This window comes from Bombus fervidus, chromosome 14 (genome assembly GCF_041682495.2).
Source record: "Bombus fervidus isolate BK054 chromosome 14, iyBomFerv1, whole genome shotgun sequence".
In the NCBI taxonomy this organism is placed as follows: Eukaryota; Metazoa; Arthropoda; class Insecta; order Hymenoptera; family Apidae; genus Bombus; species Bombus fervidus.
In genome coordinates, this window is record NC_091530.1 from 9821125 (window position 1) to 9841592 (window position 20468).

Consider the following 20468-nt stretch of genomic DNA (forward strand, 5'->3'; position numbering starts at 1 on the left):
GTAGCATAAAAAGCCGATGGGTACGAACGAAGTAAAGACAATATCCGAAAGTCACGGAGAGGAGATTATCCACGTTTAATACCTTTGGAACGCGCAAGGCCCCGTTTCAATCGACGGAGTCCCGTAAGTACCGTCATTTCGGTGGCCGAATAAATTCCCACGGGGTGGGTGCGAGGCGTTAAGGGTGCGACCGTGGCAGTTCATATAACGACGCGACTCGGCTGGTAAGGGCGACGATAAAGGTAAACGACGGTCTCGTCACATCTTTCAACGCGTTCTCGGGCCCGCTTCTTTATTTTCTTTCTTTTTTTCCTTCCGCCCTTTCAACCCCCTCAACCCTCTTGTTCGCTAGGCTCGGTGATCTGTGCAGCGTCGCCATGGTCGCTCGATTCCGCCCGACGAAATGGAATATCGATACGCGGGAACATCCCGAGGGAAGTGTAGCGAATATTGAAAAATTCTTGGCTGAAAGATGAAAAAAATGGACCAGTCGATCGGGGAAACTGTTCCAGGGAAAAGGGTTGGTGTTGGCCGGGGATGTTTGCACTTTCTTTTTTCCACCTTTTTTCTACCGAGGATATAATCGGGGCCGAATCGATCATCGAAGGGAACAATCGTACACGGAGCAGTTTGCTTATTCGTGAAATCTTGCCGCGTAACGAGCGTTGAAAAATCGGCCGATCGACGATTTCCACGCTTCGTGAATTTATTCTCATAACAGTCCACCTGTTATCGCGGCCCGCCGCTGATAGGCAATCAACTTTTTCCAACGATCGACGAATAGTCCGTATACGTAGATGTATATGTGTATCTATACACGTTGAACGTGGATGCTGTATTTTTCTTCCTCATTTTCTATCGAATCACTGATCGTCCATGTGACTACGGATATCCGGATTTTTGTTCTGAAAAGGTTTTAGGTTGTTATTATCTGACTGTTCATGACAATTGGAGGCTTGAGAATATATAGCGATATAAGTCAATTCGTTGTTAACTCTTATAAAATGGTGTTTTGAATTTATTGTTTTAAAACATTGGTGATATTTGTTCAGGTCCTTAAAACGTCAATCACAACACAGGATGACAGATACATTTATTTGTTATCCAACTAAAGGCTCGATGCTTTTAAAAATTGGAATACTAGACTAGACTCAAGTTTTCAAAGTCTTGATATTATTACTACCATGATTTTCAGTCTATCAATCGTATACTCGTATATTAGAAAAACAGTGCTTGATTGAATTATAAATATGTTAAACAGGGTTAAAGCTTGTTTTTGAAAATTCTTTCCTTGTTATTTAATTTTTATTTCAATTTTTGTTTAAGTTTCACTCAATGATAAGTCAGGACATGGATCATTTCTCGTCACACCCATTCCACTATGTGAATTTTTCTTCATTTTGATTGCTAGAAAGCATAATTGTGTTAGAGTTGGGAAACTTTGACAAGAATCGTTTCTAATATGCGTCCCACAATTTTATGTTTATGCTCGTAAGGAAAGATCTGTTTGTAATTGCAAGCGTGTAGTTGCAAGTGCATAGAAGGTATTTTACCAGGGAAGTTAGAGGATGATTTATGGTAACTGATATTCACTTGTGTACGAAGAACACTCTGTATATGTTAGATACTTATTTTGAATACCGTAGATAACGCGAAATTGGAGGTTGAAAGATGAGAAGTTAGATGTTTGTGCTTCTTCGTTGAAATGATAAAAGCTACGAAAATATTTAGCGGTCTGAAAGCTGTTACGTCAAACATTTGTAACGCATTTAATTACTCTTTCAAGATGGTTTGTAATATATTTAACTTCTTGACGTGCCATTAAATTTCAAGGAATTTCTCATTCGTTTCATTTTGTTTGAATCTCTATATACACAGTGATACAAAAGGAAACAGTTTATATCATTTTCAAGATGAAGTAATTTTGTAAAACAAAGAGATAATTTCATACATAAAATAACTTTGTACAATATGTTAACTCCTTAGTAGCAAACGATGATTCTGATTTTCATCACTGTATGGCACAAGAAGTGGATAGCGTGTCATAGTTATGACTTGACGCTAAAATGCAAAGGCTAAAAGGTTGATCATTTTTATTAATTCCTCAAAATATTTTCATACATAACATTTTTTCAATACTGCTACATATTTACTGCATAATTATGCAATAATAACACAAAATCGTAACGCATAGTATTATGTGCTAATATTACAATATTAGCACAACATTTCAAACAGTGACATTCATAAGCAGTTATTACTATAAATAATTTTTCATTCTGCCCTTATTTTTCATGGTGGTGCATTTTATTTACTAGATCACCGGGGTCGAAGGATCGAGACCGGAAAATTTTCACGAAATAATAAAAGGAACACGCGAAATAAACGTATCCACCAGGTAATTATTTTGTTTCGACGAACGGTTTTATTCGAGCTCACTTATTCAATCCGATATTTCTGGCTCCAATTAGTTCTCTCAGTTAGAATTTCGAAAGCTGACACGGTCAGACCGTAGAAACCTGCCAGTCTGACTGATACCTTAGCTTGACGTTCGCCTTTAAACGGTGTATTGTTAATTGCACGAGAAGCGGTGCTACAAATTCATCCGCGTGCGTCAAGCGGAATCTAATTTCTTTGTTGGATAGCCACGCTCGGTCTGTATTTTAATGATCGCGCAGCAACGATCGGTTTGCTCGCGGAATGTCAATTAACCGTTGATCGAAATATCGAATTAAACGTATATAAACATGTATCGACGGTAGCTGTATGTCTACATCTGTTGTTTGTTGCACTAATTTTCCATACTATGCCGTTGGTTTTATTATAAAAGTGATAGAATCAGAAAAAGTAGATATTTTTTAAGAAATGGGTTTGGAATAGAAAATTGTTATTTGTTAATTACTATATTATGAATGTTTATGTATTTGTGGAAAATTTAAAGGTGCAAAGTACAGGCGAATTATATGCGAAAATACAGGATGTTCCATAGAACTGGGGCAAAACTGGTAAGATACGAGACAGTACCCTTGTGTTTAAGTTTCTCTTGTTTTTTAAATACCAAACAGTTAAAATATCTTTTAAGAGACGCATTTTCAGAAATAAGTTCCTCAATACTTTTTTATGGATAACAGAAAAAGGGTATCAATTAAAGTATGAAAGGTATATACGTAGTTGAAAGAATGGAAGTAATCTTGAACTTGTTGCGAAGAGTAACGAAAGAAAGAAAGAAAGAAAGAAAGAAAATAGTCAAAATCAAGAGAAAAGAGTTTCAAGACTATCGACAATTCTTCTGAATAAGAATCCTCATACCTTCAAATTATTTTATTCCATTATCATTAATTCATCATGAAAAATACTTGTTCTGTAGTATTTAAATCTCACTAAAGATCAGTCACAACCCAATATCCTTACATTCACCACTAAAACCGCCAAATCCGGCTGCTGCGTACAATCCAGACAGACTCGCCATTCCCCGCTTTCTCTTCGAATAAATTCCCAATTCACTTCCCACCCGCTTTTCTCCTTTTTTTCTTTTATTCTCGCTTCTTGCAAATGCAAGGACGCGGCTCGGGAGTGTGCGCGAAGGGGTGTCTGTAATCGGTGAGGGTATGGGGAGACGAGGGACAGGGGAACGCGGCTCATTCGAAATTTCGATTAAATGGGATTTCGATATGCGCGAAACATGTCCCGAAGGGAAATTTAGCGAACGCTGTAGCCGGGGCCGGCCAGTAGCTGCTTCGTCGGGGAACTGAACGCAACGCAACACGGTTTCGAAGGGGGTTGGGGGTTGGGGGTTGGAGGAAAGGGGATGGAGGGTGAACGAGGTAGTTTTCGCCGATAGAGTCATTGGCCGTTCGACTGGATAATGCGAAATGAAATTGTCACAATAATCGTTGGCGAACGGTATACGCCGCGGCTGGATAAACTTGGACAGCTATACGCGGTGGTCAGTTTATCCCGGTATAGTCCAGCGTTGTAATTCGCGCGAGCAGGAGTTTCGCATCTGGGGGAGAGGGCCGGAATAATGTCGATGGAGAACGCGCGCGATGTTTGCTTAAACCGGGCTGAATCGACGAATAATTAAAATTAAATAATAAATTAGGCGGCCAAAGGGGGGCTCGATCGATTGGATAACGAGATAAAAAACGAATAATAAATTAATAGATCGTGGTGTTTGATTCTTGTGTTTTATTGAATTTTCCTTTTCTTCGGTCAAGGTAGAAGTAATTTATTTTTTTCTTGACGATTTTACAAATCGGATATTTGGCGTGTTGATTCTTTCTGAATCAGTGACTTGGCGTCGATTTAATTCTTTCGTCATAGTTGAAATATTTTTACTTTTTAATTAGGATTACTCTGATTAATTCTTTAGAAAAATATTTTCCGATTGTCAGATTATAGAATCTACTTCTAGTTGAGATATCAGCAGGTTATGCGATTTATATTGGACAATCGACACTTTGTTCATTAGTAGCTTGCGTAAACCATACGTACGTGTATACGTAGGTCCCGTTAATAGCGAAAGGATTGACGCAGAAAATTGGAGCCGATCAAAATCGAATAACAAATCGAATAACAAATCGAATACCCCAATTGATATATCGATTAACGCATTAAGGAACAAAGTAACGAATCAAATAACCGAGCAAGCGGGTACACGCGGAAATTATTCGAACGAATTCACGTTGCGTGGAAATCATTCCAACAGCACGATATTCATTTGGAACACGTTAATTAATCATTAAGCTTAATTTAAAAATTTGACTTCGGCTCTTTCACAGGAAAAACCGTGTTCCTTTGTAATTTTTAACAATCGCGTTTTAAAATTTCCTCATGGTTGCCCACAAACTCTCCCACGTTTCGTTCATTTTCTTCTTGTATACAATACCTTTTATTTTTACTTTTCAATGTATTTTCTTCTGAACTTTCTTTATCTTGCAATTTTTGTTTCGTCCTCAACTTCGTTCGAATCTCCATATCGTTGGAATTTCGGTTTCACGTCGGCCATTTGCATATTTATCGGTCGGTTCGGTTATCCGACACGTACGTGTATATTTTTTAATTATGTCGGTGGTCCCTGTCGAAAAACGCACTCGTTGGCACGAAAGTCGCGGACAACGGCGACGTTCGGCCCCGTTAAAACATTAATTTCGTCCGCGAGACTCGAAACACCGGCAACGCGCCGCGTTCATTATTAACGGCCGCGCTTTCGAACAACCTTTTTCACCCCCCGGGGCGAATTCCACGCGGGATTCAATAATTCACGGCCGCGTTTTCTTCTTTATTACAACCATTAAACGGACGGTTCTTGGTTTATTCGGCAAGTTATTACATCATACGTGTTGCCACTAATGTTCTTTTTACTCGTCAATCATGCGATCGTTTAAATAAAATTCGTGCGATTAAAGATGTATCGGCCGAATAAAATCACGATGAGTTAAAATTAAGTACTTTCATCGGTAGATTTTAATAGATGATTCCGTTTCGCAGACGGGTTTTTAGTGGATTTTATTTTGGTTGGGGGAATATCATTTGTGACGGACGGGGGATCGGTTTTGTACTGTAATTTTGTAATTTATTCCGTCAATATGCATGCAAATGAACGTCACGCGATAAATACGTGCACTTTATGAATGTGAAAATACGTTTCTCGTCCAGGTTTTGCAAATATCAGCCAATACTGACACGATACATATTTTATTCGATTTTAAATATTTCTTACGGAACGATTAATTCATTTCACTGTATATTATTTGGAGAAGTATCTAATCTAGACTTGCGATGTATTTTCAACGAAGAAGTACAGAGTAAAATACGAAGCAAGTAGTATTTTGTGTTATATGGTCAGACGGGTGACCAATCAATTCATTCGTCACTGCTTAATCGTAAAATTATACAAATCATGTATAGAAACTTTCTAATATAACTCAGAATAAAAATAACATATTCCAATAAGATGTATTTTACAATAGGAATCAAGTAGTATTACTTGGCACATGGCCAGCTGTGCGATCATTCGGTATTTCTTCACAGAATTGTACGAATCTTTTACGGCACATTTTTAATATAATAAAAATATAAAGGATTGTTACTTTGAATTGTTTAAAATAAAAAGTGGAAAATAATATGCCAATAGGGCCTAGATTATAATAGAAGCGAAGTAGTATTTATCAGGGCTTTTCTATAAAATTATAGAAATCTTTTCTAAGTAAGACAAAGTTTTAAAGATCGTTATCACCACGAAATCTTGAAGAGGAAATAAGGAAAAGTACCCCAATAACTTGCACATGTATTATAATAGGAATAAAGTTGTATTAGTTTGTGTGTAGTCGGATAATTCGGTTCATTAGCCATTTTCTCATCTTAAAATTGTACGAATCTTTTACGATGTCTTTTTCATATAATCAGCAAACGAAACAAAGGATCGTTATTATCTCCCAAATGAAAGAAAAAGGAAAGAATGTACCAATGATAGGAGATTTAACGGTAGTAACATTTAAAAGGTAAAATTTTCAATCGGATCGTCCACGGAATAGATTTATTGTGTGCAGTGAAATTCGTTTCAGCTTGGACAGGGAAATTTTATTCTCTTTTAGGCATTAAGCTCCTCCCCATAGAGGTACCAGCAGCGGTTAATGAGGGACGGCTATTCTCTTTTTTTCTCCTTTCTACCTTCACGAAAGCCGTTCTACCCGAAGCCGAAAATTGGTCGACAAAAGACGCGAATAAAGCGAAAGACGGGTGGACAAAAAAAAAGTGCGACGGTGAGAATATCGATATGCGGGTAAAGTAAAACAGAATCGAAATGAGACAGGGGGCTTGACGGTGCTTTGAAGAACCGCCGATCAAAGCACGACCTGGCAGCCAAAAATTTCTTTTTTATCACTCGACGAATTCATTTCCGCCTGTTTCTGCTCGGTTATTATTGAAATTTGCTAAATCACCGAGCAAAAATCTGCTCATCTCTTGAAAGGATCGACTAAGAATTCACCGCGTTAGCCTATTCCATGAACGTTTCTTCAATTCTCTTGAACGAGTCCTTTTTCCTTGATTGACCGCGAACAAGCTGAACTAATCGAAGTCTCCAGGTGTAAAGTATCGCGATTTAAATTGTTATTTATCTAGTGTATAAAGGGTTCTGTAATCTTTTAACGCGAATCATTTCGTAAAAAAGAAAAGATATTTTAATGTTTTTAATTTTTACACATTCTGTTTAAACAATATTAATTGTTAAAGATTCTCCTGAAACAATAAATGATGCTTACAAAATTTCTCTTGAGAAAGATGTTTATAATTCAAAGATCTGTATAAAAGAGTCAGAGCTGAATACGAAATGATATAGTCTGCTTCCCTTCGATACGGATGCATCGATCGATATTTAAAGTTGTCTTGTGTTAAACGAGCTATAGATCAACGCGTTGTTTATTACAGATTACAGTGTCACCGCTATTGAATAATTATTTACATCTCTGTAGAGACAGCAGAGTTCACGGCACTGCTTTGATACGGAGAAACTAATTAATAATTACATCGATCGTGTATGACGCGTAGCTCGTTAGTGCACCGGTAGCTTGTATTACTTCCGATATACGCGATCGTGTTATAGAGATTAATTAACGATCGCCGATGAGTATCGATGCCAGTGGAATTTTCTCGTAAAAATTTGCCGAGGTGTCGAGTATTCTCGTGTTCGATATAACGTATTGAAAACCAACGGGATACGGTGTTAATGATGTTCGAGTGTGTTGTATTGTCTCTTGTATCGTTGTGACCAACCAATAGTAGAATTATAACATTCTAAAGATGAAATCCTAAAGTTATTACGAGGAAAAACTTTTAAGTACATTAGAAATTGTAGGTCTATATTGCTCTTGGAATTTTCTTTAGATACGTCTCCTTTCCCTTTTAGTATTCGATGTAACATGGTTTTAATTTCATCGACGAATGATGCATAAATCGAAAGCGTACGAGTGCGTCAAGGGAACACTGTGCAAATTTTCATGCAGATTTCAGTTTACAGAGTCTCTTTGTGCTTCGTATCGTGCCACAAGTATCGCATATCAATCTTACCGTTAATATTAATGTCGAATGCACAGATGGAAGTTGTCACTCATTTCAACGGTTGTTTTTAATCAAAATCATAAAAACATATACTTAAAGCTTTGACATTTCCAGCGATAAAGAAATAAAATTTCGCGAATACCAAATGATTATAATCTACTTAAATTAATTAAATTAATATTAAATTGATTATTGGTATTAAAATTATCGATATTGATTGAACAGATATTAAATTAATATCAGACAATTCTCCATAGTCTAAGAGAAAACAAAAATATATACTTAAAACTCTAGTATCTTTAGTTTTAACGAAACCAAATTTCTTTTACTTCTAACAACCCTTCAGCTTTCCAAAGAGGAAAGAATCTCGCATCTTCGGAATAATAGAATCATTTTTCGAAAATCTGCGAGAAAATAACCGAACGATATTACCACCGACAGTATCCCAATTCCAAGAAACACAAGAAGAAGTCAAAAGAGACCGGTGATGTTTCTGAAAAGCGTAGGATGAGACGAGTGGCCATTATACTAATTTGGCGGGTGCTCATTAACGATCCCTTTGAGGTCATAACTTGTGCCGCAAGTTGGATTCCCGCGCGCTCACGCTGACACGCTCACGTTGACACGCTCACGTTACGCGATCTTGTTACGTGCGCGCGTGCATACGTGTGTCTGCGCTTTACGTGCGCGACTTTCTCTCTGTTGCACCCCACCAGACGGCCGTCTTAGCCGCTGCTCACAGTCAGTTCGCTCCTTGAAAAGCGCCTCGACGCTCGCGAGTCGAACGGCGAGTCACGCGTAACCACCGTGGGCTGGTAGTGCGTTTGCGCGACCGATCGCCGCGCGGCCTGTCGTGTGGCGGCCTTGTTGCCGATGGTGGGGGTGAGAAACGTGCTCGTCACCCTCGAAGAGCGCCTCGAGAGACTCAGTAAGCGCCGCGAGTTCGCCGTGGCCGGAAGTTTATCGTGGCGTTCTTGTTCGTGTTTCATGGCTTTCGGTCTTTGACGCGCCACTTCTCGACTCCGTCGCTCCCACGAGTGCGTACGTCGAGTTTAGAAATATCACTATTTATCATTCGAATACCTTCGATACATGTAACACGCTGGAAATTGCTAACAGATCGAACTGCGATATATGAAAGTTTAGTGCAAGAGTCGAGTCACGTTTCGTGTAAGAAAGTTGAACAAGGTCTGGTTCCTTAGTGATACAAAAGGATTTCGTTTCGGATGGTGCGCAAAGGAAGAAACAGTCGTAACCAGACTGGTTGCTTTGTCTGTTAAGATCCGTAGAAATTCGACACACGGTAAAAGCAATTACGTTAAGAGGTCCCTGAGTCGGGAGCAGTGTGTCTCGAGAGACTATTCGGTCTCATCCCTCGCTCCTTGCGGCAAGCTTGCAAAGGATCGCGGGACAGTTTGTGGTTAGCTGACGTCATCAAGAACAAACAAGCAGATCGAAGATCCGCAGGAAGAGAGATATTATATATCTGTGTTGAGAGACAAAGAGCCGTCTAGGAGTCGTTGTCCCAACAGAGGGAAAATCAGAAAAGGGGATTTCAGTTGCTAGAAACATACGGAGGAGACAGAAAAGGAGAGAGATTTCATCTAGAGAAGTCCGAATTCCTGTCGGAGCTTCGTTCTATTCGATGACTGTTTAAAGTCTTTTTTCTAATTAACTGTAATTGTTCGTTTTGACTCTCCTCTCGATCATCAAGTTGAAATCAATCCGAGTTGATTGCTGATATTTTCCATTTGGATAGTAACGGCGTGAATATCTAGAACTCCCACGGAGTTCTCGTGCAAGATGATAACAAGTGTCAGGATCGCGATGAACATCCGTCTGTCCCTGGTCGGCTGATCGCCAGAGACAGTTCGAGAAAGAGGGAGACGAGGCTTTTTCCATCAACTAGATTGAAAAACAATGTCCGACAGAAGCAAGTGAGGATCCCTTTTTTGCGTGTCCCCCTTTTTTTCGGTAATCTCTACTCGACGGAAGAAGATGTGCCTGCGACACTTACTGCTCTGCCTGTTGGGCGTCATCGTCATCGTCAACGGTGAGCTTTTGTCTCGTTTCTTTGTAGCAAGAGCTTCTCTGACTTTCAACGAAAGGGATTGGTAACGCTGAGTGTTATTGAAATCTGGTGATATAGTAGAAAAGGGCGATGATTCGTGTAAGAGTGTATTGGAAACTTAGTATGAAGCGTTTTCGTGTAAAGATCTGTTTTCAACGAAGATTAATTGGAATATTTATTAAAGACACGTGTATTTTAGTTGCATCGAAAAGATGATGTATTTTAAAAATAATGTCGTGTTCGGTCGATGTTCACACAGATGTTTGAGTTAGTAAAAATGACGATGTGATGAAATTCTTCACTAGCTCGATTATTTCTGTCTTATTTGTTAGTTGAAGACAATTTTCATTATTCTCAGAATAAAGTGTAACATTTCTTTAGGCTTGTTCAATTTATCGAGCATGAATTCTTTCGTGACATCCAAATTTTCTAAAACTTTTTATCGGTAAAACATTACAACGTTGAAGCTTTTCGTGTTAATTTAAACTGTAAACCAAACTCTGATTCTGACACTGGTTTACGATTACTGGGATAGCTACCTAGATAGGTTAACCAAGCAGATTATGGCTAATTAAGTGCACGTGTATTTAACGAATATCCGAACATGATTTTTTTGAAAAATATATACGAACACGTACGTGTCCCGCTGTTAGACGAGGAACGAAGCTTTCTTCGATTGTACCATGGTTTCAAAAACATTTCATATAAATAATGATTATTATTCTCAGTTCTTTACGCTCCATTGATGCTGTAGACGTTAATAATGTGAATATTGTTTCTGATATTATTTTAACCGATAAAAATTGGAGAAAAATGGTTTTACACAGTTACATACGAAAACTTGGTTTCAACAAATTCTACCATAAAAATATTTTAAAGTTGGTGTATGATCGTGTATGAAAAATATTTTCGGGAGTGCAGAGAATTCATACTAATAATAGTATCAAATGAATGGCGTTTGGCCATTACATATATAATGCACAATCGATGTAGTATAATATCGTATACATAATATTACAGAGTATTGTATGGTAATATTATATGATATGTACACTGCTATTCATAAGTCCTTACAGAGATCGTTAGCAGATTTAGGACAGTGATAAATTAATGTTTTACATACCAATTAAAATTGACAGTTATGAACTGTCTGTATTACAAAGAACAGAACTAGATTATACAATATTTCTACAATCCTATTAGGAACTTATTTGGATAGGTATTTTTTTTAAAAGTTAAATCTTGTTATCAAGTGTCCAGTAAATTATGAATAAGACGAGAAATCATATTCATATTATTATACCACGGATGTTTATGCAATTGACAGAACTTCAAAGATGCAAATGCACAGTTCATAAAGATATATAAAATATCCAAATCAAATTACCCTTTACAATAGATGGTACATGAAGATAGTAGATGATAGTATATTCATAAAAATATGAATATGCATAAACATCCGAAGACGATAATATATAAAAGCAACGTAAATAATACACGAAAGAAATTGAAAGAGAATCAAAATAATAGTCGAAGAAAATAGTATACAATGTACAAACATTTTCGACCAAATAGATTTTTCACGCCACAATCTAAAAGGGATATCTAACACCACTTTATTTAATAAAAAAATAATACACTGAAACGAACACTGTCGTATACTTATTATATAATAATAGTATACATTCTTTGTATAAAATATCGCTTTTAGCGGAACATGTATCTGACCAGAAACTTTTGTATCATCGCTGTAAATATGATCAATTTACGTATCTACTACTCACTGATAAATTGTCCTGCAAAAGTTTTTGAAAAACAGCTAAATAGCTGCTCTATTTTGTTAGTTTCATGCATCGCGATTTATCGAGAAAATCTTTATGTAAACATTTTATGACCAGTCTTGATTTGGTTTGAAACAGTCAGAAAACTGTGCTGTTGAATTGAACTGTCTGAATGTAGCAATTGTAGAAGTTGTTTTTATCCCCCAAAAGGAGTTGGCTTCGTTGACGCGTACATTGTAGGTTGATAGGATTGTTCACGTGGATTTCCTCGAAGGAGGTCGTACAGGAGCCGTTTTTGTCCCGTATGACGAAGGAACGCGAACTCGGAAGTGTCGTAAAGCGCCAGACAAGTTTGCAGCTAACCACCACCTGACCGAAACTTTTTGCCAACTATTCTTTTTTTTCTTCCTGCCTCCGCGCTTCGCTCTAAATTAGTTAATAAAGTCGGAGAAAAAAGAAAGGAAGCTCGTTTAATCTGGTTTTAAACGAGTGGAATACGGTTAATCCTTGAGCTGTTGACGCTCGAGGACATTCGAACTTTGTACCATTTATGTAGCGACGACTTAGCAAACTTTCGAAAAGAAAGGAAGAATTTTAATTTCCAATATGAATACCGATAGTGTTTTACTTTGTTACTCTAAATTAATTGTCAACTTGTTAAGGAGAAAAACCTAGCTTTAACTGTATCATGGTTGGTTTTAGACATAACTTTTATTTCCAAATTAAATTGCCGTGTTGTAATAATTGTCCTTTTTTTTGTAAGTATATTATTTTACTGATTCTATCATTTATATCTTTCAAATTTCCAACTTTGTCGTGTATAACATTTTTATTTTACTGATACTATTATTCTTCCTTACGATAAATTAGTTTCTAATCTTTCGAAAAATATTGTTTAACGTTAATGTATAATTTGATTGAATATAAATCCTAAGGTGATACCAATCGATTTTCATCGCAGGGATTTATTACGAATGATCTTAATCGCTTCAGGATTCGATTTTATCCCCAATTTTCGAATGATCAACTCTATTAACTTCGACGTAAAGTTAAATATTCTAATTGTCCGACCAAACACGAAAACCGGAAAAGAAAAAGAAATTGGTAATCGACTGTATCCCGATTTATCCCCAACGGGCGCAGAAAGCGGAAATCCATAAACCATCGGAGTCTCATCCTGCGAAAAAGACGAAGAACGAGAGAGGATTCTTAATCCTCGCAGGAACGAGCCTAAAGTAGATGGGGTAGGACTGGTTACGGAACGTCACGGTAGAGTTAAGTGAAGCTAGATTACGGACGTTAAGTCGTCGAGTGGACGTTAAAGCAGCCGTGTGCCCGTTCCCAAAGAGATTTTTCGGAGTTGCCGGTTTACAGCAAATAGTTGCAAGGAAAATAAAACAGGGAACAACCCCGCGGGCTAACGCGTGTCGTTTTTACACGTGTCGGCAGATTTTACGGCGTGCCAGCCCTCGTAATCTACGCAGAGCGAGAGACAGAGAGAAACGGCCGGATACACAACAGTGAGGAAAAGAAGAGGAGCTAGACAGAAAAACAGAGAGAGAGAGAGAGAGAGAGTCAGACAGACAGACAGACAGACAAAGAGAGAGAGACAGACAGAGAGAGAGTGAGAGAGAAGAGATACAGAAAAGAAAATGTGAGAAAGCGAGAGAGAAAGGCGAGCTAGCAATGGACGAAGAAAAAAGGGATTGTAAAAAAAGCCACCGCGGATCGTGGGGTGTTAACGCGCGCATTAACAGAGCTTTCGTCGGGGGAAATAAAAAACGATATGCATGGATGGACGGTGGATTTTCGTGTCGACCATAAAAAAAAAGAAAAATAAAAATAGAAAAAAATCCTGCAAGGTGAAAGAGTACGAGGCCGTGAAAGTGAATCAAAACGCGTTGTTCCTGCCTTTTTTCCTCGCCTGTTTTGTGCCTTTTTTCCCTCTCTTTTCTTCTTCTCCCTTTTAGCCTTGTATCTTTGTCAAGAGGGGAAATAGTCGATGTCGATTCGCTTTAGAACGGGGGAATGAATGAATGAAAATGCGTGGCGTTTTATGAGTTCGTTTTCCCAGCTGCTTTTCTGCCCGCTTGTACACAGCTATTCTCTCCGTTTGCCTGATAATTCTTTCATTTTTTTTTCTAGTTTGTGCTCGTTTCTCTCGTTCTTCTTCCCCTTTCGCGGAACTCTGACGCGCGAAAGATTCGTTTAGCATGGATCGATCGGTTTTCTAGGGAAATCGAGCAAACGAACGCCGGAAAATTGCACTGTTTACATTCAATTACTTACCAGTGTACCTTGCAATAAACAAGATTACGCGTCTAATGAAATATGTACTCGCCTCGACCCGTTTAATTTCATTTGCTCGTTCGAGTGTTCACCGTTGCAATTCACCGGTTCGCTCCCTCTGTTTCTCAACCCTAGCTTTTATTGCTATCGTTTTCATGAAGAAACGGTTCCGTTTATTGTTTGGAATTAAGTTATATTCGTTTACATGCAGGCTTTAAAGTTAAACGACTCTGCTACAAGCGGATGGACAAAATCGCGATGTCACTTGAGGATCGTACGGTTGCTTGAAATAATCGTAGGATTAGCACGTTCGCAACATTAGAAGCGAAAGAAATTATGTTGTTGGTATATTGGCTAATGTGTTGGTAATATTTCGTACAGGATATAAATGAAGCGAAAAGTGTGTCGTAGTGTCGCAAGATGAATCAAATCGATGTGTTTGTAGTTATCTGAAGCGGCTGATCAGGTAGTGTCTTATACTACTTTATTTCGTTTATTCTTTTTCTTTGCTTTACGTGTAAAAATATTATATTTTAAGTATATAAACATCAAATATATGATATTTAATGTACATATATAAATTTTTTGGAGATACATGTATATGTACATATAAACGTATAACATCTGTGGAATATTTATACATCTGACATTTTATTCCATTTTGATTACTACTCTGAAATATTTGTGAAAGATATTCATTTTGACAAACAGACATATTTTATCTCTAGAATATAATCCTATTTTCAATTTATTATCTAATTATTATATACTGTACTGAACGATGTAATTTATTTCATTCAAAAGCTCGTTGGCTCGTTCTTTTCAAAAATATCGGTTTACCAGCAAGTTAGCTTTTATACATTTTGCAAAACATATCCATTCTGACAAGCAGACACAGTTTATTTCCATAATACAATCTTATTTTATTTTATTATATAATTGATTAACTTCCTAAAAAAATAACCTACAGGTTTATGATAAACATCTATATGTATACACTGGGTGTATCTTTTATTTCAAGTTTCAGTTCTTTACGAATCATTATAAAATTATAATTCTATCATTAAAAACATTAAAACTGAAACTTCTACCATTCGGTTCATTTTATTTTATGAAATTATTTATCTTAAAAGTTTCTCGATTAATCCGTAATATCCAATAAGGTAATTTATTCTTTCCAAACCTGGGCGATTTATTCTTTTCAAATGTAGCGCGTATCCGGCAGTTAAAAGTGCCCGTTCATTTATCGTGTGAGCCTCGAGGAGGTGAAACGAAAAGAGATGGATGAACAAGTAATCGCGACAGAAATCAATCTAGGCATAGGGTGAGACTGTGGTGCACGGTAATCTTCAGATTTACTTTTATTAATCCCGGTTGATCGACCCGGTTGCCAACCGAACTGCGAATATTTGCCGGCGAAATTTACCGAAATATTGCGGCCATTACGGCGTTTTCAAATATTTCGTAGCGAGCAAATATTTATAGGGAGCTCTAAAACTGTATCGTGTATTCGGTCGAAATGAGGAAGTAAATTTTTCTCTATTCCCCGGCATCGAGCCGAGCGTACACCCATTTCCTCTTTCGCCCGAACCCCTCAAAGATTCAACAGGACTTTAATCGTTCACGAGCTTTTCGAATCGAACATAATTGTTTATTCGTGAATTTTCCTCGAAGAAATTAATACCGTTTCTCTTTTCTTTGTTCCATATTTTCCTCTTTTATTCCTTTGTACTTACATCGAATCAACTACTTTGATTTAAAGTATCAAGTTTTTTTCTTATAAATCGATTTCTAAAGAATTTCGACGAAATTGGGAAGGAATTTATGATAGAAAATTTATTTCACAGGATGCGTTTTCTATTTCAATAAGTAAGCCAAACGTTTTCGATCGGAGTGCAATTTTATCTGTAGAAAGAAGATTTTGTTATTTTACGTCTAGACGGTTCTAGACTTCTCAATTTCATATTATTGTCGGAATTATCGTCGTTACACAAGTTTAAATGGAATTAAATCATGAATATGATAAGATACATAAAATGACTATAACCATCAGCGAGTCGCACAGCAAAATGCAGTTTCCAGCGAATTTTAGTAATTTAAAGAGAGCTGTCGTATAAAAAATGCTGGCGATTTTCCATGGTGAGGACACGGTCGTTTCAAAAGCGTTACGCTAAGCACATTAATATTTAGGATGTAGTATTTGCATTTAAAAAAGTAAAGGTCCCTCAGCGGTGTACAGCATACGGATACTTAGAGAGCGCTATCTGTAATCTTCTACCACTTTTCATGCCACCTAAACCGACACTAACTTCCCCGTTAATGTGATTACGTTCTTCCATTTCACTTGCTTGCGCCTGTCCCGTTAATACATTACGCGGAATCAGACGTTAATCTAGCGGAGATTAACTGTGACTGACTTTCCACGCACATTTTAATCATAGCGACGATAATTGTCATAAAAAATGTTATACAACTGGCTTAAAAATTCTTTTTGCGCCACATAATTTCTTTGAAAATTGTTGCGTAATTACGTTGTACTATACCCAGAAAGTGTCGGATGATTTTGCAAATAGAAGTTCTTTCGGTGTTTATTTTTATTTAAAGTATCTTCTTTAAAATATTTTTAGTATCAACGACGCTACATCGATTATAATTCAAGTGATTATAGCAGTGACGAGATTTTTATGATCTATGACTTTCATTTAATTTTTTCAAGTTTAATTTCACAATTTATGACCTAGAATTGATTTTCAATCCCAGTAATACGATATCGATGAACTCTTGTGGTCTTTAAGTGATCTTCGACTTTAATGATCTTTCGTTACTTTCAAGTGACCTCTGGAAATTCTCCAATTATTTTAACGCTCAACGAAATAACTTCGACGATTACGTTCTCGATTTAGAATGTTGCACTTTGTCTCAGAAAACAGCAATCAGCAACAGAAATCTTTACGACGACATTTTGTGCAGGCGTAGACGTAATTCGCTTAGACATAACGCAAAGTTTAATTATCTTATTTGAACTTAATCGTTATATAACAATATCAAAGCATAAAGATACTTCATGTTCCTATTTAAAAAAAAAAAAAAAAAAAAACAAACCAATGATATTTTTGAATCTAATTGATTAACGTGTAGACGTTTGGGACTAATTAGACTAATTAATTTACTCTATAACAATGTCAAAATAACCACAATTATGTGAAACTGTCTTATGTCTCCATTATGTAAAAGAGCAAGTATAATAGAAGTGAAGTTGAAACTACTATTGTTACGTTAAACTCGAGCCCTGCTTCTGGCTACTTGGAAGTTAAAACCGGAGTACGGAAACGTGGCTGAAGTCCCTCATTCGCCTCCGTCGTCCTTTTCGGTGAAAGGAAACGCGTGTCAGCGTTATACATTGAAACGCAATCAAACAAACAACCGAACGATGCGCCGTCTGCAGCGTAATAGCTTTGTCTCGCGATTTTGTTCCCACGTAATCTACGTGAACGAGGGGTGCATTCGAGAATTTCGTTCGTTACAATATTCTTCCTTCTCTTTGTTCTGAATGTTGCTTCTGCAACCATTCCCAGGTTAGGGTTTGGTAATAATTATTTCTTAATTAGTTGTTATTTATTTATCTATTTGGTGATGTTAATCTAAGTAGTTAGCTCAGCAGAGTCATTGTACTATGTGTAAATGGAAAGTTCGCCAAAATATGTGGGATAGTACAATTGCAAAAGACCTTCTTTTTCGATCTGTCCAAACCATTTTGGCCAATGATAAAAATATCTGTGTCTTCTTTTTGAGATCGATTATCGCTGAAAATTCTTTCTTTCCAGAGAGAACCAGCAAGAATACGCAAAAATTTCGATATGAAAATTTTGAACGGCTCTGATTCTCAAGCACGACACAAATGAGTCGTAAGATCGAGATAATAACTTGGAGAAGTCTCGTAATTTTCAATCTGGATCTAGGTAGCTTCGGAACAGCGCAGCTTCAGCCTGCGTCTAATCGTTCACATTATCGCATAAACGTGCTATCTCGATTGAACCTCGTCGATTGTTATCGTCGTTATTGACAGCAACCAGCACATAATTACGCGAGAACCTCGATAAAACCAGACTCGAGACGGGTTTGAAGTGACTAGCCTAAATATTTCGAATATATGTGTCGCATCGGGATTATTAGTACTTTGCTCGATGTCTTTGTTCTTTGTATAGTCGATTTAATTAACTACATTCTCGGCTGGTATTTTGTAGAGGAACTGATAATAGGAAAATAGAAAGGGACGTGATAAGACTTTATAAGATTTTGTACCTTTTAATACTTTGTCTTAAACGATTTTATGTTAAATACCTACTAAAAATATTATTTTCGTCAAATTGAATGTCGTTACCTCTTCACCTAGAATCAATCGCTTCACCAAACAATTAAAATATCTTCGTCACTGTCAATCCTTTCTCCAATACGTAAAGACAAATTAATCTTCGATGTAGCAAACAAAGCAACAGGGAAGACAAAGAAAACATTCATAATCGGTGCTGTAAAACTATTGGAGTATGACAAGGTAAAAGATCGTTAGCGAAGGTGAAAAAGAGGATGAAAGCGATAGTTGGCAGAGTGTTTGTCCTGATTCATTATCGGCCGTGGCCCGACGAGTACGGTTGTCAGTTATTTCGAGCAAATTGTTATTCGCCGTCGGCTCGAAGCGTCAATCAACGTGATTGACGGCGCGTCGCGGTGCTCGGCGTCGTCAGAGGCGTCCTACGCCCTGTTCGTGCGCGATTCCGCCCCTTTTTTCCGCCCTCCTTCTGAATTATTCACCCGTTTCGAAACAACTATATCCCTTCGACCACGTTAATTGCTTCTACGCAAAGACGTCTGAAGGTTCTTTCCAAGTTCGAACCAGGCTGATGGGTCAAAAGTTCGCGAATGAATACAGAAGTGGAATTTCCTGCGAAACTTCCACGGAGAAATAGCTGGAATATCGAAGCATGTGGGAGGATGGTTTGTATTTAGCTTGTTCTGTAACTTCTGAGACGATTCGCGTTTTAAGTTATTATTTGTTTTAATTTGTGAAATATCACCGTATCATTTTAATTATACCTAATCATTCATAATCTACTTTTTACACGTTAAATATTAGCAGCGAACTTAAAGAATACATAGTGCAGGAATATATTTCATCTTGGATGACAATGTTGTATTCAAATTTCTTACGAGATTATTTAGCATACTCTAACAAGATGATTTACTCATTAACGTGTTACTTACCCATGTCGTTAATACAAATATGTAAGAATAAAAGTTGAAAATTAATTAGAGCAATAACGAACTTAATTGCATTATAAAGTTCGTCTTTAAAAGACGTACCTTTTCTTTCTTCTATTCGATGATACGAAACACGCAACTGTAAGAAGAGAATGAAATACCATGAAACAAAAGACCACTCACACTTTCGACGAGGAGTTTATCATCCTGACGGAAGGATGTTGAGATTATTTTCTCGAGTTTTCTTCACGGCTCGAAACTGCCTCGCACAGGATCGACCAGGCTTACCAATTTGAAATGATAATGCTCGAGGTCTGGTTCGAGATAAATAGCAGTTGCATCAGCGTTCTTCTTCCGGTTTGAGGGCCTTGCAAGCCGCTCGAGGACACTCGAGGTACCGCGTTGCCATTCTCAGGCCTTCGTGACGCGTAGAGATTGGCGTAGACTTTCGATGAAGATCATTGATTATGACGATAATGGCTGTTGATGGCGGATCATTGAAATAATTAAACAGAGAAATTTAGATTTTTCGATTAATACGATCTTCTCTTATACTATACGATTAGTTGCTTTTCTCTTTTTATTCAAATCTTTATATTACTTCATATTATAGCTCATTGAAAACCGCTTTACATGTATTATTCAAAAAATGAAAAATGTTATTGAAGACCTTAAAATCGATGAAAATCTTCTATTCATTTTGTCTCTGGCTCTGACTCTGTTTTTATACTTGATAAACTAGTTGCAAGATAAAGAGGAACTTTTTCGATCCTGACCCTATTAGTTTTGCGTGGTTAGCGTGGCGGAAACTCGTAAGTAATTCGGCGGTTCAAGATATAAACGTGCAAAGTCTAGAAATAAGACTTTTTGGACGTTCTGTTTTTGTTAATGGTAGTCGAGAACCGATTTTAGCATCGATGTTTTCACCTAGAGATGTCACGAATGAATCAATAGGAAAGAGGGATTTTATTTTTGAAAGGTCTCTCCAAATATAGACTCTGCAAAATGGT

The 20468-nt window shown here is 37.3% G+C and overlaps 1 protein-coding gene across 5 annotated transcripts in view; it reads left to right on the forward strand.

Annotated features, from left to right (window-relative positions):
- Positions 1–8833: 8833 nt before the first annotated feature.
- Positions 8834–20468, forward strand: part of Carpa (Carbonic anhydrase-related protein A) — a 232892-nt gene continuing 221257 nt past the window's right edge. The window contains exon 1 of one of the 5 annotated variants that reach the window (XM_072016303.1): positions 8834–10114. In XM_072016303.1, the coding sequence (XP_071872404.1) occupies positions 10060–10114 (55 nt within the window). In that variant the 5' untranslated portion in view covers positions 8834–10059. The remainder of the gene's footprint in view (positions 10115–20468) is intronic. The other 4 variants (XM_072016304.1, XM_072016301.1, XM_072016300.1 and 1 more) reach the window with 4 other exon arrangements.